This window comes from Syngnathoides biaculeatus, chromosome 10 (genome assembly GCF_019802595.1).
Source record: "Syngnathoides biaculeatus isolate LvHL_M chromosome 10, ASM1980259v1, whole genome shotgun sequence".
Classification (NCBI taxonomy): domain Eukaryota; kingdom Metazoa; phylum Chordata; class Actinopteri; order Syngnathiformes; family Syngnathidae; genus Syngnathoides; species Syngnathoides biaculeatus.
This window is the reverse complement of record NC_084649.1, coordinates 28,498,371-28,524,374: the sequence shown is the minus strand read 5'-3', so window position 1 is coordinate 28,524,374 and position 26,004 is coordinate 28,498,371. Positions and strand designations below refer to the sequence as shown.

The 26,004-nt window shown below is 44.2% G+C and overlaps 1 protein-coding gene across 10 annotated transcripts in view; it reads right to left on the bottom strand.

Moving 5' to 3' along the window:
* phf2 (PHD finger protein 2) overlaps nucleotides 1-25,671 on the bottom strand; it is a 236,429-nt gene extending 210,758 nt beyond the window's left edge. For 3 of the 10 annotated variants that reach the window (XM_061831401.1, XM_061831391.1, XM_061831400.1), the window contains exon 1: nucleotides 25,505-25,669. In XM_061831401.1, the coding sequence (XP_061687385.1) occupies nucleotides 25,505-25,602 (98 nt within the window). In that variant the 5' untranslated portion in view covers nucleotides 25,603-25,669. Of the gene's footprint in view, nucleotides 1-24,366; nucleotides 24,536-24,952; nucleotides 25,041-25,504 lie in introns of those variants that run through there. The other 7 variants (XM_061831394.1, XM_061831399.1, XM_061831392.1 and 4 more) reach the window with 5 other exon arrangements.
* Between the last annotated feature and the right edge of the window lie 333 nt (nucleotides 25,672-26,004).

Sequence of the window (26,004 nt, the reverse complement as noted above, 5' to 3'; positions counted from 1 at the left end):
TCTATTCTTCAGCATTTCTTTTGTCTGTTTATTGATATTCCTCTCACGGCTGACTGTTCTTTTAATTTAAAAAAAATAGTAGTATAGGCATCCACTGTTCGTGTTTTCTTCTGTTTGGTGTAAAGATATGGTGCAATGGAAAGTTTTGGGTCCTATTCCAGAAACCGTTCTTCGAAGTGATCACTGTGGATGCATGCAGATTTCCCCAGCTAATGAACGAGCCTCAACTGTGACACCCACAGCGTTATTCTCTCAGCTTTACCCAGGGATAAGAATTTTCCGCCGATCGGCGGATTTCCGACTTTTTCAGACCAAAATGACCATTCTCGAGATAAGCGCAAATCTGTTGAAAATTTCAGGGGTGTAGGGTATTGTGCGCCTGCCTCTCGGTGGTGGGCTCCGAGCTGCAAGTTCAGCTTAGTGCTAGCACAAGCACAACTATCATATGCCGTTCTAACTTGCTCGGTAGTGTAAATATTTGCATTTTGCGACATAAACATTAAAACGTCTTTGCGGCAGATTACTCGATTGGACAACGGAGTTATACAGTATAACGATCCAATCGTGTTCATGGTTAATCGAGTTTCACCATTGCCATGTGCATGTGTTCTTGGTTCTCAGAAATCTTTTGAAAAAGAGGCACCACCACCCCAGTCTTGCAATCCAGAGGCACTGTCACCTGCCCAGGTTTTTGCCACAGCGACTACCGAAATTGCCATCTGCTTGGTCAGCCAGTACCTATCAGCTGCCTTGGAAGTCCCACTGGCCCGAAATGCCCGATAGGACTCTTTCTTTAGCTTGATGGCATCCCTCACTGTTGGTGGCAACAACGTGTTCGGCGGGTTTGGCATCACAACAGACACCCGACCATTTTACTGTCACCGCTCCGGTCACCTCAGCAATGGAGGTGCGTAACATCGTCCACTCAGACTCAATGTCCCTCGCCTCCCCCGGAACATGAGCATCGTTCTTTTGGAGGTAGGAGTTGAAATTCCATGGGAATCTTCCAGTCATTCCCAGCGGACCCTCACAATACGTTTGAGCATGCCACATTGGATGGGCATCTTCCCCCACCATCGGAGCCAGCTCACCACGAGGTGGTGATCAGTTGACAGCTCTGCCCCACTCTTCACCTGAGTGTCCAAGACATGCGGCTGCAAGTCCAATAACATGACCACAAACTCGATAATTGAACTGCTATCTCGAGTGTCCTGGTGCTCAGTGCACGCGTAGACACCTTTATGCCAGAAGATGGTGGTATGGACAATCCATAAGTCCAGTCACAGAACACCACTTGGGTTCTTATCGATGGGGGCTGTCCTTCCCAATCACGCCCTTCCAGGTCTCACTGTCATTCCCCATGTGGCAGACATGATTTTTCCGTTCATAGACGGAATCTGTCTTTTTAAATTGCATGTATAAAAAAAATATAAATGATCAGTTTTTCTGCAAAATGCAGCCCTATGGGGGCACAAACCGCTGCAATCTGTAGGCCGGTCCCAAGCCCGGATAAATGCAGAGGGTTGCGTCAGGAAGAGCATCCGGCAAAAAAACTGTGCCAAACAAATATGAGCGTTCATCTAAAGAATCCCATACCGGATCGGTAGTGGCCCGGGTTAACAACGCCCGCCCCCGGCACTGCTAACCTGCACGGCGTCAGTGGAAATTCGGCTAATGTGGGTCAAAGACAAAGAAGAGGAGGAACCTGATCCATCGTCAGAAGAAAAAGAGGAATGCACAGAGCCTACAACTGAGTGTAGGGACTTTGAATGTTGGGACTATGAGAGGAAAAGATCAGGAGTTGGTTGACATGATAATTAGGAGAAAGGTTGATATACTGTGCATCCAAGAGAGCAGGTGGAAAGGTAGTATGGCTAGAAGTTTAGGAGCAGGGTTTAAATTATTCTACCACTTAGTAGATGGGAAGAGAAATGGAGTAGGGGTTATTTTAAAGGAAGAGCTGGCTAAGAATGTCTTGGAGGTGAAAAGAGTATCAGATCGAGTGATGAGACTAAAATTTGAAATTGAGGGTGTTATGTATAATGTGGTTAGCGGCTATGCCCCACAGGTAAGATGTGACCTAAAGTTGAAAGAGAAATTCTGGAAGGAACTAGATGAAGTAGTTCTGAGCATCCGAGACGGCGAGAGAGTTGTGATTGGTGCATATTGTAATGGACATTATGGTAAAGGAAACATGGGCGATGAAAAAGTGATGGGTAAGTACGGCATTCAGTCAAGGAACTTTTAGGGACAGATGGTGGTGGACTTTGCAAAAAGCATGGAAATGGCACTTTATTCCAGAAGAGGAAGGAACATAGGGTGACCTACGAGAAAGTAGAAGCATACTGGTGGATTATTATTTTTTTGCAGACAATGTAATCTGAAGGAGATTACTGACTGCAAAGTAGTGGTAGGGGAGAGTAACTCGACAGCATAGGATGGTGGTGTGTCGAATGACTGGTGGTGGGTAGGAAGCTTAAAAAGACAAAGGTAGAGCAGAGAACCATATGGTGGAAGCTGAGAAAGGAAGAATGTTGTTCGGAAAGAGGTGAGACAGGCTCTCAATGGATAGGAAAAGCTCTTAGACTAGAATACTACTGACAAGGTACTAAGACAGGCAGGCAGGTGAGTATTTGGGGTGTGTTCTGGAAGGAAAGAGGAGAAGGTGACTTGTTGGTGGAACCCCAAAATACAGGAAGTCATCCAAGGAAAGAGATTAGCGAAGAACTGGGACATGGAGAGGATTGAGGAGAGGCGAAAGGAGTACATCGAGATGCGACGTAGGGAAAAGGTAGAGGTGGCAAAGAATAAACAAGAGGCATATGAAGACATGTACACCAGGTTGGACACGAAAGAAGGAGAAAAGGATCTCTACAGGTTGGCCAGACAGAGAGATAGAAATGGGAAGGATGTACAGCAGGTAAGGGTGATTAAGGATAGAGATGGAAATGTGTTGACTGGTGCCAGTAGTTTGCTAAATACATGGAAGAATACTTTAAGAAGTTGATGAATGAAGAAAATGAGAGAGAAGGAAGAGTTGAAGAGGCAAGTGTGAAGGACCAAGAAGTGGAAATGATAAGTAAGGGGGAAGTTAGAAAGGGACTACAAAGGATGAGAAATGGAAATGCAGTTGGTCCTGATGACATACCAGTAGAGGTATGGAAGCAATTTGGAGAGATGGCTGTGGAGTTTTTTAACTTATTCAACAGAATACTAGCGGGCGAAAAGATGCCTGATGAATGGAGGAAAAGTGCACTAGTTTCCATTTTTAAGAACAAAGGCGATGTTCAGAGCTGTGGGAATTATAGAGGAAGAAAGTTGATGAGTATGGGAAAGAGTAGTAGAGGCTAGACTCAGGACAGAAATAGGATGCTTGTGGAAAAGTACACAGAAGGTCAGAAGGAGCTATATTGTGTCTTTGTGGATCTAGAGAAAGCCTATGAAAGAGTACCAAGAGAGGAACTGTGGTACTGCATGCATAAGTCTGGTGTGGCAGAGAAGTATGTTAAAATAGTACAGGACATGTATGATGGCAGCAGAACAATGGTGAGGTGTGCCTTAGGTGTGACAGAAGAATTTAAGGTGGAGGTGGGACTGCATCAGGGATCAGGTCTGTGCCCCTTCCTTTTTGCAGTGGTAATGAACAGGCTGACAGATGAGGTTAGACTGGAATCCCCTTGGACCATGATGTTCGCAGATGATATTGTGATCGGCACTGAAAGCAGGGAGCATGCAGACGAGCAGTGAGAAAGATGGAGACATGCACTGGAAAGGAGAGGAATGAAGATTAGCCGAATTAAAACAGAATATATGTGCGTGAATGAGAGGGGTGGAGGGGGAAGAATGAGGCTACAGGGAGAAGAGATAGCACAGGTGGACAACTTCAAATATTTAGGGTCAACAATACAGAGCAATGGAGAGTGTGTTAAGGAAGTGAAGAAACGGGTCCAAGCAGGTTGGAACAGCTGGCGAAAGGTGTCTGGTGTGTTATGTGACAGAAGAGTCTCTGCTCGGATGAAGAGCAAAGTTTACAAAACAGTGGTGAGGCCGGCCATGATGTACAGATTAGAGACGGTGGCACTGAAGAAACAACACGGAGCAGAACTCGAGGTAGCATAAATGAAGATGTTGAGGTTCTCGCTCGGAGTGAGCAGGTTGGATAGGATTAGAAATGAGCTCATTAGAGGGATAGCCAAAGTTGGATGTTTTGGAGACAAGAATCGAGAGAGCAGACTTCGATGGTTTGGACATGTTCAGAGGCGAGAGAGTGAGTATATTGGTGGAAGGGTGCTGAGGATGGAGCTGCCAGGCAAAAGAGCCAGAGGATGACCAAAAAGGTTTATGGATGTGGTGAGGGAAGACATGAGGGGGTTGGGGTTAGAGAGGAAGATGCAGAAGATAGGCTAAGATGGAAAAAGATGACACGCTTTGGCGACCCCTAAACGGGACAAGCCGAAAAGAAAAGTAGAAGAAGACTTGGCTACTTAGCGCTTAGCTTAATGTTACTTTACACTTAATGAACTTGAATGAACTTACTGTAATTGCTATTGTATTTTTTTTCCCAGTTTTGCTAATTATGTTCAAGTCTTTTCTCTTCCACAACTTTGGCCTTTTATGCAACACATTCTTCCGTGTCAACAGATGGCCATTTGAAAAAATACCTGTCCAAGGAGGTTTCTTTGTGCCTCTTGTTGACTTTCTGAAATGTGTTAGGCAGATCTCATCTCTCACACACACACACACACACACACCACACACACACACACACACACACACACACACACACACACACACACACACACCACACACACACACACGCACACCTCATGACATAGCACGAAAGATCAACCAGTTGCAACATTTTCTGCGTGTTTCTTCACCCCAAAGTCCGAAACTTTCTCCCACATTGCCAACACATCCTATATCTCGGTGGTAGAGATAACCTACTCTGTCTCCTCGTCAGAACTCTCACTCCGCACCTCCTTGCTTCTGCATCTGTCGCTCCTTGTATTCCTTCATCATCAGCTCCTCCTCAGCACCGTAGCTTCAACGTACATATTGAAATACAGTGGCTGTAATTATGAGTGTACCCCTATAAGAATGGAGAGGTAGCTAACGTAAAGCAAACTAGGCGAGTGAGTGTATGCTGGATTAGCAGTTAGTTGTTAAGAGCATTCGGTGTGGGTTGCCAAAGGGTTGAAGAAAAAGCAATTAAAACCCAGTGGTGGCTCCTTTTTCTCTTTGCCCGAGGGCATTACAATATGGGTGACGGAGAACGGTCATAACACTTTACCAAGTAGCTCACTCGTACACCCAGTGTGTTTTTCTATTGTTTCACATCCATCAACATCATCGTCTTCTTCTCACCGCTTTCCTGAGCAATTGCTTGCTTGGGCCACATGGTTGAAAATGAACTTATACTAAATGCAAAATAACAAAATTCAAGCACAATTGCACAGAGATGCTCCCAAGCCGAGGTGCACAAAGGGAAAGACCAAGTGAAGCTCGAAAAGCTGATCGCAGCAACACCTACTGACACCTACTGCCATTTGTATGTCATCTCCTGGCACGCAAGACGAAGCAAAAAATTGTCTCACCAGTGGGTCGTATCTCGAAAACCACATATGTCAAGGTACCAAAGTACATGCATGTAATTTGTTTGATACAGACCTGTGATCGTGTATTAACCTTTGTACTTGCGGTAGACTACAAATGAGTTATAGCCAAATGTTTATTTTAAAATGTTAAATTTCTCTAAAAAAATGATGACAAACATGAAAGAACAACAAACACTTCAAAATTTTCAAAATTGTGTCATTTTACGTCTTACAGAATTGATACCAGAATATATGAATCAACATTGAATAAAATTGAAACCAGAGACTTGATATCGTATTGATTTGCAACATTTTTTTATTCATCTTCCATTTTGCTTCTACTCACAAAGGCCGCAAGCATGCTGGCGCTAGCAATTGTTGGGCGAGAGAAAGGGTACACCCTGATTGGTCGCAGAGGGCACATTAACCAAAAAAAAAAAAAAAAAAAAAAAAAAAAAAAAAAAAAAACATTCTCTCACACATTCATACCTATGGACGATATAGCGTAGTGGTCGGGAACCTTTTGGACAGAGAGCCACAAATTCCAAATATTTTAAAAGGTAATTTCAGAAGAGCCATGCAATATTTAAAAAACAAAATTTGTGTATTTGCGCATTTATGTAGACCTAACAATTTTAGAGTACAATAAAGTCTCAGAATTCTTTTAAATAACAGTATGATGTCGCTAACCAATCATGACAAAAGCACTTCTTACCATTAATGCGACTTCAGGTGCTTCCTGGTTTTGCTAATGGCTTGATCGTCTGTTTTATACATTGTCAGATTAAGCTTCATGCAGGTGTTGAGATTTCCATCTGTTAATCGTGAACGTAATTCAATTTGATTTTCCATCATGCGGGTAGGATGATGAACAGTTCTAGCCGACAAAGGCATGTCTTTTATTTGGATGATTATCTTGTCTTTATGCGAAGTTGGCAAAATGTTGATTGGCAACGTTGAGTATGAATGCTTTGGCATACTCCCCATCTGGGAAATTTAAACACACAGCAGAACTCTCCATCTCCACAAAGGCTATCCAGTCTTGTTGAAAACTTCGGGACTCCTCATATTTGTTTCTTTGAGCGACCTTTGTCAAAAGCGTTTCCATAATTGACCCCTCCGTATAGGGCACTTAACCACGCCTCCTGAAGTTACGTCACCGCACGTGTGCTAGCCTCAGACAAACAATTAGCAAAAATGGCGGCGCAGCAAGAAAAGACTAGAGCAAAACTGTCCGATTTACCAGCTGATTTCTCACTCGCATTCTTAGCTAACAGTGAAATATCGTTGAAAACCAGACAGCAGGGCTTCAAATATTTCAGCGAGGGGTATTTCAATGGTATTTACATGCATATCGACGGAGAAACCATTGATATTAGCGCGAGATCTGTCCGGAGTCAGAGGAAGACCGAGAAGCCACATAATATAATATATTATAACCCAAAGACGAATTCGTCATTGACAGTTTCCTATTTTCGTGTTACACATCACACTTGTGTGCAGAATCTGTATGTGTATCTGTATAGCCGTTTGTGAACCGCCGTATGAAGGAAAAGAAGGCGAGGGTTGATTTACGAGTTGTTTCTCTCGTTTTCTTTGTGTAACGTCACGCGCTCCCCTCAATAATTATTCTTGAATTAGTGCCGAACCTACGTAAGTCCCGACCGAGTATGACAATCACTACTTTATAGTGTCCTCAAACATCCTTCCTTCAGTCTTGGTGTCTCTGTGCACGTTGAAGGCTTTTAGGACTCGCTAGTCCGGTTTAGCTTAGATCGGGAGCCGCCGAACAGAGACACGTTTGTGCAGTCAGATCATCGCAAAATATCGCTCAACACAAATCAAGTGTGTCAATCATTCAAAAGTAGCTACGTTATGCAAGCGAAGAACTGCTAATTCGTTTATATGAGACGTGTATTGAAAATCAAATATAGGGCTTACCTTCGTGCAAACATATCTGTTCCGGTTGATTTTAGAAGGATTCAGTTGATCATAGGATCTTCCACAAAGTTTGATCCATCAAAGACATTTTTCGTACTCAGTCTTCTGTTCCGGTTGATATCAGATGGATTCAGTTGATGATGCGGTCTTCCACAAAGTTTGATCCATCGAAGACATTTTTCGTACTGGGTCTTCGGTTTTGGAAAGGGTATTGAACTCCACCAACTAGCCTTTCAGGATACCTGTCGTCACTATTACAAAGACTATGAATACACCTCTTAACCATATCTATTGTTAAAGAACCCAAATATGCGATAAAACGCTAACAAAAGCTATACTGGACCATGCAACGTTGTCTGAGGGAACGGCGGGTGCGGATCTCTGGCTTCCGATTGGTCAGCGACGCGGATGATGCAATTTCTACGGAGGGGTCAATTAGTTGTTCTGACACGATCAACGTTAGACCCTTGTGCACCTCTGGACATCGACTACCACGCAAAAACTACGGCAACCCATTAAGCCAAACTGTCTCTAAGTCATTTGCGTTGCCTCCCAACCAAACGACATAAACCCCACTAGGACACACCTTCTCTGTACAACAGAAATCACATGTACATTATGTCATTATGAACCACCAAAAGAGCCAGGTATGGCTCGCGGGCCATAGGTTCCCGAGCCCTGATATAGAGTCTTCAATAAACCTACCATGGAAGAATGAAAATCCAATTGAATTGTGAAGCTCTTCATCCCAAGCCCTAGCCTTCTATTTCAATATGGAGTTCATTCATTGACAGGCCACAATGAGCACAGAAATCCGATAAACAAAGCTCACTAAAAAATTTTGTATGTATATTTTTAGAGCGGGAGGGCCCTTTTCTTCTGCCTTTGCCAATGTGAAGGTTGTCTTATCATTTTCTGCCTGTTTAATTCCTTAAATAAAATAAAATAAAACCGGGATGATATGAGAGAGGAGTTTCATGGGAATTTTATTATTTACTCGACTGGGGCCTCTACTCTGGGTTGCGTCAGGAAGGGCATCTGGCATAACAACTGTGCCAAACAAATATGAGCATTTATCTGAGATGTCACACTGTGGCGACCCCTAACGGGACAAGTTGAAAGAAACTTACTTTTGTGTTTCCTAAATAAAGGCAATGAAATACAGTAATCCCTCTCAACTTTGCGCTTCACCTACTGTGGCTTTGAGTTTTATTTTCACCCATCCCCTCCCAAAAAAAAGCCATATTTGCACACAGTACTGTATTACGAGAAGACACATTGATACAAGGCGAGTGATTGGTCCCAGGCGAACATCAAGATATGAGAGCATGTGTGGATTTATCTTGTGAGCTGATTGGCTGCACATCATCGAAGCCCCACCCAGCAACTTCCATTCCACCCTCTCCCTTGTCCTTCCTATCCGCCATTTTCTATGCTGTTGACTATTTGCACGATAAGCTCTCTAGTTCACAATGCCGACAAAGCGCTGTGCTGATGTAAAAGCTCCCTGCGAAGCACCCAAGCGGAAAAGGTGATGATGACGATCGGCGAAAAACTAAAACTTTTGGATATAAGACAGCAGTAGTTTAATTTTTCTGGCGCCATTATGACGGTACGCTACATAAAAAAGGATGTGTAAAACACCCACAAAACCGCTTTTAATAAGGAAGAAAAATGTGTGGTGTCTCCGCAAAATAAGAGTATTGCTCGAAATGGAAGCTGCGTTCGCTTTGTGGACAGCGGATTGCAGAAAAACGGCCTGGTAATGATGATGAAAAGGAAGAGAAAGATGAGAGAATCAGGAAAAAAATAAGACTTTTGGATATAATCAAAGACACCAGACGTTAGGCTTTTGTGGCACCATTATGGCGTGAATGAATCAGCGGTGCGCTACATAAAGAAGGATGTGGTAAACCGCATCAATAACTTAATAAGGAAACGAAATGTGTGGCGACTCCATCAAATAAGAAGATTGTTTGAAATGGAAGCTGCTTTTGCTTTGTGGATTGCAGAAAAACGACCCAGTGACAATGGAGAGGCTGAAGAAAGTGCTGACAAACCTCAGCCCGCAACGAGGCATTCACCCTTCGAGGACAAGGCTTTTTGGCAAGCAGAAGCTGGTTTGAAAATTTTCAAAAGCATTACGCCCTCAGAAGCGTGCAACAATATTGTATGAGCTGTCCAGTTTAGTAATTGTGTTGTCGGGGTTATGTTCTTGTATAAAGAAATTTTTAAGTAGAAGTAAAAACAAAAACAACACCATGTTTTCCTCAAAGATAAAAACCTCAATTACACTGTCAGCACTGTTGGATTAATTGTACATAAAGTTCTCATATTTGCTCTCTTGTATTGCTTTTAACGCTTGATGCTATACGTGCTTAAACAATGTGATGCAACGAAGAAAGGGACATTGGTGGCATGGAGGGGACATCACAACAGTGAGAAGAAATAACTTTGTCACTTTGTTTAATGTAATTTTTTTTCTCAAATATGCAAATTATAAATACTGTACATTAAACATTCTGGTACACACACAACACACGATCACACAAAAAAACAACTCCCCATCTCAAAGCTACATCTCCAGCACCTCGAGGAGAAGTCACCGAGTGAAGAATGTTAATTGTGTACTGCAATAAAAAGTAGATTGTTTTATTGTTTAACTAGACACTTGTACTGTTGTATTTTTTGTCTCAAGTATTCAAAGTATAAATGCTGTACTGGAGATATATTTTAAACTTCTAATACGCACACGGGGTTTTCTCCGGGCACTCCAGTTTCCTCCCACATCCCAAACACAAATCCTCCCATTAATTGGACATTCTAAATTGCCCCGAGGTGTGATTGCGAGTGCAACTGTTGTCTGTCTCAATGAGCCCTGCAATTGGCTGGCAATCAGTTCAGGGTGTACCCTACCTCCTGCCCAATGACAGCTGGCATAGGTTCCAGCACTCCCACGACCTTTGTGACGATAAGCGGCTAAGAAAATGGATGGATGGATGGTACCCAAACACACACACAAAACACTTCCCCATCTCACAGGTACATTGCCAGCGCCTCCAGCAGAAGTCTCCAAGAGATGAATGGTAACTATACAGTAACATAATACAGTAAGTGTGATATAATTTATATTTATATTGTAAATTAATACTGTACATATTATATCTATATGGTTTTAAAATTAAAGACTGAACTAAATACCTATGTTTGTCTCAAAGAGGGTTACACATCCCTCGCTACTTCTCGGTTTTTCACAGGTGGTACTGGTCCCAATTAATCGCAAAAAACAAGGGATTAATGTTAAAGGGATAAAGAGAATAAGAGAAAGAGAATAAGAGATAAAGAAAAGTTATATATCCCGTCGGAGCTGACGTATATTGTAGACCAGGGGTGTCCAAACTTTTTGCAAAGAGGGCCAGATTTGGTAAGGTGAAAAGTGTGGGGGCTGACTATTTAGCCTGACATTCTTTGAACCATTAACATTAAATACAAATTAACTTTTTGGGATTTTTTTAATTTAATTACAAATGGCATACTTTTACATTTTTTTTACATTTAGGTTTTTACCGAAATCACAAACCACAAAAAATTAAGAAAACTATAAAGGATATCTAAGTTCATGTGAAACATTACATATTATTCACTATTATATGCTCACTGTAGGAAAAGTGCTGAAAACAAAACAATGATCACTGCATATTCAAACTGTGATTTTGACCATCACAAAAAAATTAATTCACTGAGATTTAAGAATTTATTCAACTCAGAGGACTTAACAAAGGTCTTGCCTGCACAAATGTGAAGGGTGATACTGGGATCTTGACTGCAGTATGTAGTCCACGTCTGGCTCAAGAGCAGTGGTTTTGATGCGCAAGACGTCACGCAGGTGAGAGTCACTCAGTCTCGTCCTCATGCGGCTCTTGTTAATGTTCATAACGGAGAATGTCTTCTCGCACATGTATGTGGAGCCAAACAAGCTCAGCATTTTCTTAGCAAATGTCCGAATTGCTTGGAACCTGCCTTCATCCAGCTGGCGGTAGAAGTTGACAAGAGGGAGCTGTTGGTGCCGACTGCGATGCTCGGCGTCACACTGCAGCTCACTGAGCTCCAGTTGCAGGTGGTCTGGAGCGTCATCAGGGTCCACGGAGAAAGGAGAGGAAAAAAGCGTGATCTCCTTTTCAATAGCTGCAAAGTCCCGAAAGCGCTGCTGAAACTCCTCAACCAGACATGAGATGTCTGCTGCATACTTTGTCATTTGCGCACTGATATTGATCTGTGGGAAACTGGTCACAATTTCCTGCAGCGACGGGAAATGTGCGGTATTGGGCTGCGCCTGTGACAGGTGTCTTTGGAAAAGTAGCAGCTTGGTCCGAAAGGCTTTGATGTGTGAATACAGTTGGCTTACCACTGCATTTTGCCCTTGAAGGCTTGTGTTCAGCGCATTCAGATGTCGCTTTATGTCAACTAAAAATCCCAAATCAGCCAGCCAAACAGGATCATTTAATTGTGGCATGGGTTGTCCCTTTTTAGTCAAGAATTGTCCAATTTCCTCCCTGAGAGAGAAGAAGCGCTGCAGCGCAGACCCCCGACTGAGCCACCTTACGTCGGTGTGATACAAAACATCTCCGTATTCAGCCTGGATGTCGAGAAGAAACTGTTGAAACTGGCGGTGGCACAGCGCTTTGGAGCGAATATAATTAATAGTCTTTATCACCGGTTTCATAACATTATCATATTTCATATATTAGGCACAGAGAACTTCTTGATGAATAATACAGTGGAGTTTAATAGCGCTGCCTCCTTCTTCGCCGACTTTGTTACAGACAAGGCTTGATAATCCACTCCGCTCGCCAGCCATGGCAGGTGCGCCGTCCGTAATAATCCCGGTGACTTTATTCCACTGTAGTTTCATGTCATCTACGGTGGAAAAAACAGAAACAAATAAATCCGTTCCTCTTGTTTGGCCCTTCAGACTCTGGAGGTCCAGAAGCTCTTCACTCACATTCATGTCATTGTCCACTCCTCTTAAAAAGATCAGTAACTGAGCGGTGTCGGATGCATCCGTGCTTTCATCGCACGCTAACGAGAAAAAGTCAAACTCAGTTCCTTTTGCCTCTAACTGTCTCTTAATATCTAATGAAACGTCTTCAATTCTCCGTACCACAGTATTACGAGCCAGGCAAATATTGGCAAACTCCTGCTTCTTCGCGGGACAAATTTTCTCAACCATTTTCATTACACAGTCTTTAATAAATTCACCCTCAGTGAAAGGTTTGCAGTGCTTTGCAATCAGCGTTGCCACTTCGTAGCTTGCCTTTGTGGCATTTTCATTTGACTCACGGACTCTTGTGAAAAAGCTTTGCTGTGCCGTTAAAACAGCTTCCAGTTGCTTCACTTTTTCACCGCGTTTGTTCCCAGTTAGCTTGTCGTAGCTAGCATGTTTCGTCTGGTAGTGCCTCTTGATGTTGAATTCCTTGAAAACAGCCACAGTCTCTTGGCAAATTAGGCAGACACAGTTGTTTCGTATTTCAGTGAAAAAATACTCAAATTTCCACTTGTCCTGGAAGCGGCGGCCCTCGCGGTCAACTTTCCTTTTTTTGTTTACAGACGCCATGTTAGAAATGGGCTGGGCTGAAACGATCACGCAAGGTCAAGGGTCACGGCGGCCAGAGTGCGGCCACAGGGCTACTGCCATCTTCTGGTGAAATGAAAAATATGAAAAATAGCTTTTTGTACACATGTATTTTATACTGTGGTCAACAGTGCTGGCGGGCCGCATATTATTGATTTCATGATAGAGGCCGCGGGCTGGTAAAAATTTGTCCACGGGCCGCAATTGGCCCGGGGGCCGGACTTTGGACATGTCTGTTGTAGACGTACAATTGCACTGTGAGGTTTACCTGTTACACCTAAGGGGGATGGGATCCCTTAAAAGCAGAGGGTTTGCCGTCGGTTTGAGCCTGGGACGTCGCAAGGTGGCGTACGAAAAAAACAAATAGTATAGGCTAATTTGTAGCGCGATAGGAATTCGGTTGGGTTTAGTCGAAGAAGAGTGACCACTAAATTAAATAATCATGGATGGTGAATTTGATCATGAATGTGGTGAATATAATCACGTTAAACATGAAAAGGACATTGAAATTGAGCAGCAAATGTTGCCTAATGTTGGCCAAAAAAAAACCAAGACAAAGAAAAGAAGCGCACATTAAAATAATGGCAAAAGCACAATTTGGGTAAAATTCGCGATTAGCACAAACTGACGAAGTTATAGGAAATTGACAGAGACTATGTAAATATAAGACTATGAAAGATGTATGAGACTGATTAGATAAGGGCTCATGGAATAAAGAGGTGAACAGAGAATGGGGCACTGCGCATTTAATGATGGTGACGAAGACGGATGATGAAACCGGACCAGGAAACTACCCAGGACGGATGGTAAGGTGGCATGTGAGGTTGAGGGCATCAAGGAGCCCATGAGGAAAAGAAGATGGGGCTGAGAAAAGTTGTATTTGATATGTGGATGCGAGTGAAGGACTGCAAAAATGACTAAGGAGGTACATCAACCACGCATACACGCACGTTCCCTGAATAACATGCAAGTACACCACACACACACACACACACACACACAGGAAGCGAGAGGGGCTGAAGGGGGGGGGGGTTTGGTGAAAACTGTCTTGTTGATTTCATGCGAAGCGTCCTCTCGCATCGGAAATAACACGATGCATATTATAAATTATATTATGGCAGCACGCTGGCGCAGCTAGTAAAGCATTGGCCGCACAGTTGTGATGTCCTGGGTTCAATCCGGACCTGCTTGTGTGGAGTTTGCATGTTCATGTCCGTGCCTGCGTGGGTTTCCACCAGGCCCTCCGGTTTCCTCCCACATCCCAAAAACACGCAACATGGGATGGACACTTAAGGTTGCCCCTCGGTGTGATTGTGAATGCGACTGTTGTCTGTCTCTATGTGCCCTGCGATTGGCTGGCAACCAGTTCAGGGTGTATCCCGCCTCCTGCCCACTGACAGCTGGGATTGCCTCCAGCACTCCCCGCAAACCTTGTGAGGATAAGCGATAAAGAAAATTGATGATATTATATTACATTATTATATTATATAACAAGCAAACAAAACACTACAAGGTTGAAAACTCTTCTTTTTTTCCTCAGGCTTTTTAGAATATATCCACTTTTTGCTCATATTACTTGCACTGTATGCGGTTTGAATTGTCTTTTTTAAAATATTGTGTTTGTCATTTTTATTGTTTTTATCCCGTTTTAAATGTTTTATCTCTTTGTTTTCAAACGCCTTAAATCATGTAAAGCACATTGAATTCCCTCGTGAATAAAATGCGCTATAGAAATAAATTTACTTTGCTTTGCTTTACAATGACACAGGCTCCGGCAGGTCCAATATTCGAGCTGTTTAATCGTACAGATGTTGATTGTATTATTGCTAACTTGTCTCGTTTCTCTTCTGGTGGTAATGCATGGCTGTCTAGTTTTGTGGAAACTTTACAGTGGTATACACTCTGCATGGGAGACTGGAGACAAGCAGCATCTAGATCATGCACTAGTATTAAACAACGAGAAATCGAGACAACTGCAGGTATGATTAACGTACCCAATGGAACTATACTGAGAGGACACTTCAAGTGTCTTTCCGCAGCTATCAGAGAGAGGTACCCCACTCCTGTTACAGCCGCACCCACTTCTTTCCCCTAGAAAGTGAGTGAAAGAGAGTGCAACAACATCAACGTGATCATGGTTGCTTTGGTTGTGGTTCTGTCAATCACTGGATTAAAGACTGTCATACAGCTCCTCCACCTTAAGGTCCAATGCAAGGGCATGGTGGCTGGTCCAACAACCGAGGGGGATCAAGGCAGAGGCAGAAACGACAGCTTTGTCAGCCCACTCTGACAGCAGGTTGGACAGCCAGGGAGCAAGGGGTGCGGCAACGAAGGTGCCATGATCCCCATCTCTGTTGCGGGGCGAAAAGTGAACACTCTCATTGACAGAGGGGCAACGCACTCCTCAGTCAACAGCTCGTTCCCGAACACTTTATAGTCACAACATATTGTGCAATTGATGGGCTTCAGGGACTCAACAGGCCCTGCAATGGACTCAACCTCTACCGACAATCTTGGCTGGACAGACCTTCCACCATTCCTTTATAATGCCGGCAGCTGACACCGTCTAACACTCTGGACAATGGCTTATGCCACCTGTGTGTGAACCAACTCCAACTGTGGACATTTATTGGGCCCGACTTGAACCAGAAACATTGTCAAACCTGGTCTCATACATCAATTTCTGTTGTGGAAGCCCTGGTTAACCCCACATTTCACTCGCTCTGTCTCCAGGACACGAGGCCCGGCAGCTGGGACGTATGGTTAAACGACTGACTCCAATGACTGGCTGGGAGGACACACCACTCCCTGACATACAGATCTCCAAATCTGCAGATGCATACTGCATCATTGTTCCTGACGTACCGCCGACAACTAATATGACCATATTAGAACATGAGACCCGAACTAGCGAACACGGACGTGACTACTCTGATGACGCCGAGTCTATGTTAAACGAACTGCCTAAATTAGTTTGGTCCTGTGGACCCTTTGATGTTGGACATTGTACTAAGACACCAGACATTAAAATCACAGTTTTTCCAGGATCTCATGTTTACAGACATTAATATCCTTGGCCCGCGGGTGCTAACCAGGGGATGGAGGAGACTCTCACTGGCCTGTGGAATTCTGGAGTCCTGGAAAAATCCACCTCCTCGTGGTGTACACCACTCGGGCCAGTTTTAAAAGCAGATGGTAACACTTATCGTATGGCGCATAATTTGAGAGCCGTTAATGATGTAACGACCACGCCATTGTTACCTGTACCAGACCCCCACAGATTGTTGTCTACCATCACACCTGATTTGAAATGCTTCACAGCAACTGATTTGGCAAATGCATTCTTCTGTGTCCCACTCGCACTCGAGTGTAGACATTTGTTTGCATTCAGACATCAGGGACAAAATTTGCCATACACCAAATTGCCACAAGGCTTCAAAAATTCACCTGGAATATTTAATAATTGTTTGAAGTCATTGCTGCAGGATCTAGATGTCCCAGACGGATGTAAACTCCTGATGTATGTTAATGATCTCCTGTTGGCAGTCCCAACAGCAGAGTCGTGTTTCTCTCACTAAACTTGTTTTGCTTCATTTGCATGAGAAGGGTTTCAAAGCTTCCAGAAAGAAGCTTCAGTGTTGTCGCAAATCGGAGACCTTCTTGGGCAGAGTGGTGTCCTCTGATGGATCCACTATGTCCTCGAAGCATCGTTCTTGTATTCTACAGATTCTCTTCATCCACGTGTTGATCTCTCTCTGTCCAACCTCTGACTAGCAGCAGGGTCCTGTTCACTGATGGTTGCTGTCACCGTAAGCCAAATGCCTCTTTGGCTGCAGCGGCTGCCGTAGTGAAGCCGAAGCCCTCAGGTGAATTTTTCACCGTTTCCTCTTCCATACTAACACATGCTCCCTAACCCAGGCAGCGAAAGTGCTCGCACTCTGTCTCGCACTGGAACTGGCAGTCGGACAATCTGTCACTCTCTATTCTGACTCATCTTACTGTGTCTCGGCTGCTGTGTTGGTCCTGTCTGCATGGAAACGCAATGACTTTAAAACAGCCAAAGGTACCCCTGTTGGTCATTTGAAATTGATCCAACAATTAGAGAAAGACCCGGCCAAACCTTTGGTGGTGGTTATCGTCAAGGTCCCTGGCCACTCAAAATCCACTTCAACCACAGCCCTCTGCAATAATGCTGCCGACTTGGGTGCCAAGCAGGCTGTGGGCTATGTCCCAAAGATGCTTGTCCAATTTTCTGACAAATCCACTCGAGACCTGCCCGAATCTCTGTCTCGTAGTGAATTGGTTAAAATACAGCACAACGCCTCGCCTGAACAAACAAACAAGACGATCTGGCGTGCTAGCGGAGCCACCTGTGCCCTGATGGCCTCTGGTTTGGCCCCTATGGCCAGCCAGTGTTACCTAATGGACCTTTACTCTGTGATATTTTAACCAAAACTCACTATGGCTCATATTGACCCCAGAGCCATGCTAACCAAACTTCGCATGTGGTGGCATCCTAAAATGCCTGACTTGTGTCACGACTGTAATATTTGCCAGCTACACAATGTTCGCCCCACACTTAGACCGTTGCCAGGTTCATTTGACCCACCCAACTGCCTCGGTGCTGAACTGGTCATGGACATGATCATTCCTGTTCAAGGTAAGCGCTACCTTCTTGTTTTTGTTGACTCCTTTTCCGGATTTGGCCTGAAGCCTCCCCCTACGCTTGTGAAGATGCCATGTCGGTAATGTAAGCTTTGGTGAACCACTGGATTGCAACGCATGGTTTCCCCGCTCTCATCCGCTCGGACAACAGTACACATTTCACATCTACACACCGAGCTACTATCGAGAAGTGGTTAGGGTTAACTCGGAAGTTTGGTTGTGTTTATCACCCCGCCAGTCAAGGTTCAGTTGAACGTATGAATCGCATGTTGAAAGAAAAACTACCTAAAATATGTACCTCTTCTGGCATGAATTGGGTTCAGGCTCTTCCCCTTGCGCCAACGTCTGTGAGACAAACTGTGCCTCGCCCTACTGGTTTCTCTCCTTAGAATTTCTTACAGGTCGTCTGATGCCTGGCCCTTCCTCCTCACTCACGCTGGAGGAAGGTGCTGTGTCTCCCAAATTTTCTCATAAACTATTTTGGACACAACTGCATTCTTTTGCTTCTAATTTCTCCTTACAGACCCAGGACACTCTTCCATCACCACCTCCTGCACTTGATCTTCCTGAGTGGTCATCTGTCTATGTTAAACGACTCTCTCGTAAGTGGTCAGAACCCCATTGGTCTGGCCCACACAAGGTGACTGCTCGTACCTCCAAAGCCGTCAACTAAGTGGTTTCATTATTCTATGCTTTGCCCTGCTACAGACTCTTAATTGCACTTTTATTTTATTGTTTTTTTTTATTGTTAACCATGATTCCTACAGATCGTCCGATTACTTTTCGGACCAAGAGAGGGAGAGCAGGAATCTCTGGCATTCTCATTATTGGTGTTATTGTTGTTCTTGGTTATTTTGATCTGGGAAATCATTCAAAAATACCCCATAACCACACTCACATCAGTGCCAGCAGTTAGCACAACCCACCCGTAAAATATTTACCACAGAGAAGAGTTGTATTATAAACAAAGCCCTATCTGTTGATGAGTGGTTTAGGGTTTTGACAGGCATTAGCGCAGTAAACAATAATGGTTACTGATGGCAGAACAAGCAATGAATAAAACCCCGAGTGACTATGTTGTATGTATGGGAGCCCTAACCCTGCCTCCCACGCAACAGTATGGGCAGATGTGCATTAATAACTTTACTTTTGCCTATTTCCGTTGTTCCTGTCACCCTAGATGATCTGGCGGTTGCTCCTTAACACTTCAAGGAAGCTCTGCGCCTATTACATCGTTCACATAGGACCAAACCTACCTGGCTCGGTGCTGACGATCCCACCTACATTGACGCTATTGGCGTCCCCCGTGGTGCCCCAGAGGAGTATGAACTGGCTGATCAAGTAGTAGCCAGTGTCGAAAATATACCTGTAATTTCCGCTCTTTTCCCCGTTACTCCGAACGAAAATGTTGACCGTATCAATTACATACATTATAATGTGCAACGTTTGGGCAATTTCACCCTGAAGGACTTGAAGCTGAACATGAGCAACTTATGGCTACATCTATTATGGCTTTCCAACATAGAATTGCATTAGATAAACCGTTGGCCAAGAAAGGAGGTGTTTGCCGAATAACACACAACTTGGCATACGCTTCACTCAGGCCGTAGATGGACTTAGAACCCTTACTAAGAAAATGAAGGAACACTCTGGTGCTGACAAGTCTTTGTGGGATAACTGGATGAATGTGTTTGGGAAATGGAAGGGTGTTATTTCATCAATCTTCATCTCGAGATGAAAGTGGACTTTTCGTGAAAATTCCTGAAAACACAAATGTGAGTACTATCGAGGTCCGGGGGCATGGTCCCCTGGGAAATTTTGGAAAAAAATGGATGGCTGTGGTGCATTCTGGCAATATCTGTTAACAAAATTTAGACAAAAATTGAAAGTCAAATTTCTAACTCCTGACCCAAAAAAAAATAAATAAATTGGGCAGGAGTTCCCCAAGGGCCAAGCCCAGATTTTTTTTTAATATTTACCATTAACGTTTAAGTCTCAAACATCTTACATCGTGTTGTACCGATACACTCGACCGCATTGCTCACTATCTTAGTCTATCCCCGCAATGTTTTGAAAATGCTGAAAGTTTAGTTCAACATAATCGGTGTTCGTGGCAACCAGCTAGCGATACATTGTAAAACATTCCTGTCAGCAATCGTGACGTATTGTTGTGGAGGCGGGGCACGCACAATGGGACTGCCGTAAATAGGAGGCCGGCTTGCTCGAAGGCGCCTTTATGTGCATGCGCTCGACGTATTGGCCACACCTAAATCAAGTGACGAGGTGGATGATAGTCTAATGTTTGTTTGTTTTTTTACGGTGTCAGACTGCCTCGCGATCGACGCAAAGAGCACCCCTGCCTGGTGTAACTAAATTTCCTTTGAAATGGCTCATGATGTTGATGACTTTCGACGTAAATGTGCTCGCATTCTGTGATGCAGTTCTGAACATGCGCTTTGAACATGCGCTTTCGTACGTGCTCAATACGGTTAACTTGCATTTCCTGTTTCCGGATGAATACCGGTTGGAGCAGGCTTGTTTGGTTAACAACGTTTATGAAATAAACACGTAAATTAATGTCAAGACCACACAAAATAAACGACGTCTTGAGAGAATGCAAGGGGAGGGGGCGTTACTGTTACTAGTGTTAGTGCCCCAACATGGCTACGCTCGTGAAAGCAAAACAACAAACTCAAACGCATGTTCGTCTAACGTTGTCAACTAATATCCGGATTAATTTTAGGCAATTTTTCAGAGCTATTTCCATGAAAATTTAAAAATCCGAAATTCCGGGAAAATCTGGAGGACTTTCATCACTGTTGATCTCTCTGGCTGTCTTCACCTCTATTCTCATCCGCATTCCTTGTATTCGTTCTCTTTTAACCCGTCTGATTGAGAAGACGAGTGGTGCCCCAACTGTTGGCCGCGGTAATTATGTCCTCATTAGACCCCCGCCCCGACACACTCCTCAAGATGATTTTGGTGTTGCTATCGCTCCCCTTGAAAGTGATCCTAAACTTCCACTGTTTCCTGATTGTCATGATGTTGACATGCCCCGTGATTGCATTGCCCTTGCCCTTCTGTTCTACTGATGCTTTTTGCGTGATATGTTTTAGAAATATTTTCCTGTTTTTGAGTTGTCTAGTACTGTCCTGCAGTTTAAAGCTTACGGGTGTTCTGAATTATGAGACTATGCACTTGTTAAAAGGTATGTTCGGACGATTAGAGAGGGTTTTATGTTTTCCATATTTCTTGAAGTGTTGCTTTTGGGATTTTCGTGATTGTTTTTGTGATCTATTTCATAGATCAAGAGAGGGAATGAAGACTTTTTTACTCTTATTGCACTTTCATTATTTGCTTAAATATGACCTTATACATTTAATCAACAGAAAGTGTTGCCCATTTGCTAAACAGACAAGGATGTGTTGTGGAGCCGTTAGTTGTCCTTGATCTTTGCACGCAGAAAACCGGCTGGCGCCATCCTCCTCTCCCAGGCGTTGCCGTGGAGACGAACGACACCAGATAAGGAGTGGAAAGTTACCATCCCGGCCCAGGACCAGACTGCGGTGGGGCAGCCACTTTTACCATGGACCCATACATATGAAAACCTTGTGTTACTTTTTTTTTTTTTTTTTTCCAGTTGCGGAGATGCGCGCATGCTCCCCCCACCAATCGGTAGATCTGGGTGCTGGCTGGGTGGAAAGTAGATCTTGGGGTAAAAAAAAGTCTGGGCATCCTTGTTTTAACTGTCAGCACAGTGGACAACTGGTGGAGTGTCTGCCTCAATTCTGAGGACTTTTCATGGGCATGGACTGGCCACTGCCGTGAGGGGTGTGGTTGGGCCAATGCTCTGTGCGGCACCAACTCTGACAGGTGTCACACAGCTGTTGTTTATTTGACTGTAATTAGACCAGGCATTTAAATTGGAGTTTTGTCACTGGCATTTGCTAGTTTGTTGCGTTGCATTTATTGCATGTTGGATTCTCCACTATAGTGCGTATGTTTAGTGTAAAGATATCCCTGTCACAACGAGTCTGTGGCCTTTTATTTTGTCCATGTCTTGTCGAGTGTCTTCGTTTGCTCCATAGTCATCGGACCTCTTTTCATGTTTTTGGATACTGCCTTTAGTCTACCGTTTTTGTGCCTCTGTTTTGTCGGACTGCTACACTTGGTATTGACCTGTTTCTGGAATAAAGACCCTCTGATCTTTCTGTCATTGCCTGGAAGTCCTCCATTGGTCCCACCCCTGTGCCGATTGGACAGAACAGGAGCCAGCAGGGAAGAAGCGGCGTCGCCAGCAACACCATCGGGCATGCAGCTCGTCTGCCTCCCAGTGCCCCCACCCTGAGGACCGAGCACCCCTTATCTGAGTGAGCTCCGTCTTTTTGCCCTGTCCTACCTTGTCATGTCCACCGCCCATTTGTCACGGTTACTTCTCGACCATGACCCGGTCACCACCACACATTTTGCTGAACTAGGATTACGAGGAAGATCTGAATTTATACGACTGGCCGCCAGATTCTGACTCGGACAATGACTGAATTTTCTCTACCGGTGATCTGTCCCAGTCAGTTTTTCCGCCTCACGCTTCCAGCCCCCGTGTGCCTTCGTCTCGTGCCTCCCGTTGCTCATCAACCAAGCTACAGCAGATTTCCGCCCACGCCTAGCCGGCGATCGAACCAAAGCAGATGACTGCCCACTCCGCGCAGACGACCAAGCCACAGCAGCATCCTGCTTCCGCTGCAGCGACTGCCAAGCCACACCTGACATCCATCCACATCTCACCACCGGCAAAGCCTCAATCGACTTCCGACGACCAAGCTGGCAGACTCAATGCCAGTGATCGTTGAAATTGGGGATCTCATGGACGGATTCAGCGGCAATTAATCTCGTCCCGGGATGGACACAGGTGGTTCAAGGCCATGCAATGGTGACGAATGAACTGCTGCCGTGCCAAGCCCATGTTGTGGTGACGACAGACTTGCTGCTGAGCCACGCCTAAGCCGGTTCCCGGCCTCCTGATGACCACGCCTCTATGGCGACTGATTCCCGGCCGCATTCCGCTCCTGTTTCAGTGGCGACCGATTCCCAGTCGCCTGACGACCACGCTTCAGCGTTGACTGAAACTCGGCCGCCCAATGACCACATTCACGCTTCCACGGCCACCCGTCTCGGTGCTGATGACTCCTCCATGGCCGCCCATCTCGGCGGCGATGACACCCCCCCCCACCCGGCCGCCTGACTCGGGCCCCTCTTCCGCCCTCCCCTGGTCATGTTTTTGTTTTGTTTTTATTGTTCTGTCGCGTCTAAGATCCGCGACTTGAAGGAATCCGTCATGTGTATGGCCTGGCCACTGCTGTGAAGAGCGTAGCTGGACCACTGCTCTGGCCGGAACCACCTCTGACAGCTGTTGTTCATTTGAATGTAATTAGACCAGGCATTTAAATTGGATTTTTGTCACTGGCAATTCCCAGTTTTTTGTGTTGCATTTACTGCATGTTGGATTCTCCACTAGTTTGTGTAAGTCAAGTGTAGTAGTGCTAGCTTTGTCACAGCGAATTTGTGCTCTTTTAGTTTGTCCACATGTTGTCAAGTGTCTTAGTTTGTTCCATAATCATCGGACCTTGTTTCATGTTTATGGATACTGCCTTTAGTCTAGCATTTTTTGTGCCTCTGCCTTGTCAGACTGCCACACGTGTTTATGACCTGTTTCTGGAATAAAGCCACTCTGATCATTATGTCAATGCCTGGTAGTCCTGCATTGGTTCTGCACCCATGTCGCTGGATCGTGATAGGACTGTTCAAATCCTGGCCACACCTCTCTGAATTTTGCATGTTTTCCCCATGCTTGCATAGGTTTTCTTGTGGCAGTCTGGTTTCCTCCCACATCCCCAAAACATATGTGGTGTAGATTAAGTGAAGACTCTAAATTGCCCTTATATGTGAATATGACAGAGTGGTTGGTCATGAAGTTCTTAGAACCCCATGTGCTGGACCGCGCAGAAAGCTTCAGTCCCCCGTGTAACAACTCCCACCCCCCAACATACACACACATTTACAATTTTTAGTGCTATCACCCACTCTTACTTTCTACAATTTTTAGTGCTAGCCTCGCCTTTTACAATTTTCACTGCAAGCAAAACCCCCCAGTAGGAGAAAATTTCAAGCGGCAAAAAAAGTTAATCTCCGAAAACGGGCGCGTGCGCAAAAAAGTTTGAAAACCATTAACTTAACCTCACATGAATGTTTTTGGACAGTGGGAGGCAACCAGTTTACACAGAGAAAACCAAAACAGGTACACAAAACAAAATATAGAATGCAAAACAGGAAACGTGCAACCAAAACAGAGCCATGCCCCACATTCAAACCCGGGTAACATAGATGTCCTAAAATCTCATTCACTGTTCCACTAGTCTATCGATTAGTTTAAATACAGCATCATCTGATAATTTTTCTACAGTTGCTACTTCATCCTATGCAACAGAAGAACAAACTTAGACAAACTCAGGCAACTGTTTTAAGCATACTTACGTCTTAAGTGCACCACATACGTCACAACCAGAAGTGCTTCAACAGGGCCAATGAAAAAGAATCTCTCTTTGAGGGGCTCCAAGTCATTGCCACAAATTGAAAACACACTTTTATTGGGGGCCTGACAGCATTGGCCCTTGAAGTTGTCATCACTCAAACCCCCACCCCCTTGACATCTCAAGCTCACAACAAAGCTTTTTCAATCCCAGCTACTAACCCTGTAAAGTCTGTACAAAATTGTTAACTACTACATTACATGTATATTTTCATACGTTGGGGAATATTGAGTCCAACCATGTGAAAGTTATTTGATTCAATCAACTGAATTTTGCAATGGAAACAGCATGTGATTAAATAATTATTGTAAAGGGATTTACAATCAGATGTGGTGAATCACGTTTCATCATCTAGTAGTGAGCTTTTCTTGCACGAATCAAATCAGAGTTTACAAGTTTACTTGTCCATTTTGACAGCAGGATAGCCAGTATACATGCCCAAAATAAACTAAGAACGAGCGGAAACCTTACCTGCTGAAAACGTGTTTTTACCATCAATGTTGTTATAGATATATTAAAAGACGACCTACCTTTAAAAATTATGTTCTCATTTCACTCGCTAAAGCAACATCCGACATTAGCCATTGTCAGCGCCATAGTTGCAGTCTCATGGGAAGGCTGTTGGGGTTGAGCATGCAGTGGTCACTGATACAGTGGTTTTCTTTCAATTTTTTGAGTGCGAGATACAATCCTGGAGTGATATCGCAAACGTAACACAAAACATTAACATTAAAAGCGAGTATGTCGGCCGATGATCCACAGTTGCAGTCCGGTCTCATCCGGGTTTTGAGGGTATGTCATATCGCACCTAAAATCGTGTAAACGGTGAAGTACAGAGAAAAAAATAACATTCTATTCCACGATTTAAAAAGAAATCTGTTTTTTTTTAATTCACGAAAAATTAACATCCCCGCTCAGCTATAACTCCGCCTTCTTCTCCAAGCGTCCTCTCTTCAGATATAGACTAGCGTCTGAGAGTCACAACACTGTCTCAAGCACACTCAGGGCTAAGCCATTTTTATTTAGATTCCCCAAATGCAACCAACTGCCAAAAAGCATCACATTGAACAAAGTGTGTTTACCTGCCGTGGAACCAGTCTTTGCAAGCATCGCATTCAATCATAAATTGAGTCACGTTGTAAGGTAATCTGCAGACGCAATAGACGGGTGCAGTCGCCATGTTCGATTCACAAACTACGCGTGCGTGCGCGTGTACGTGAGTACGCGTATATGTCTATATGTGAGTCCGCGCGTCTGTGTCCTGTGGTCCAGACACATGAACTTGAACGTCCATCTCTTTCACACATTGTACAAATTTTCAGTTATACGGATTAGCAGAAGCAAAGTGATGAGTACCAGGGTTTCCTGATATACATTCTAATAATTATTGTCCTTTTTTTTTTTTTACTTCAATGTCTCGTGGTTTCGAAAGCAGTGGTGTCAAACGTTCAGCCCGCGGGCCGGATCCGGCCAGTCCCCATAATGATTTTGTAAAGTATAAAACCATGGCATGGACATGGACACAATATGAGCTGCAATTTGTCTACAAAAGCAACTGCTGTTCGAATTTCATCGCCTTAAA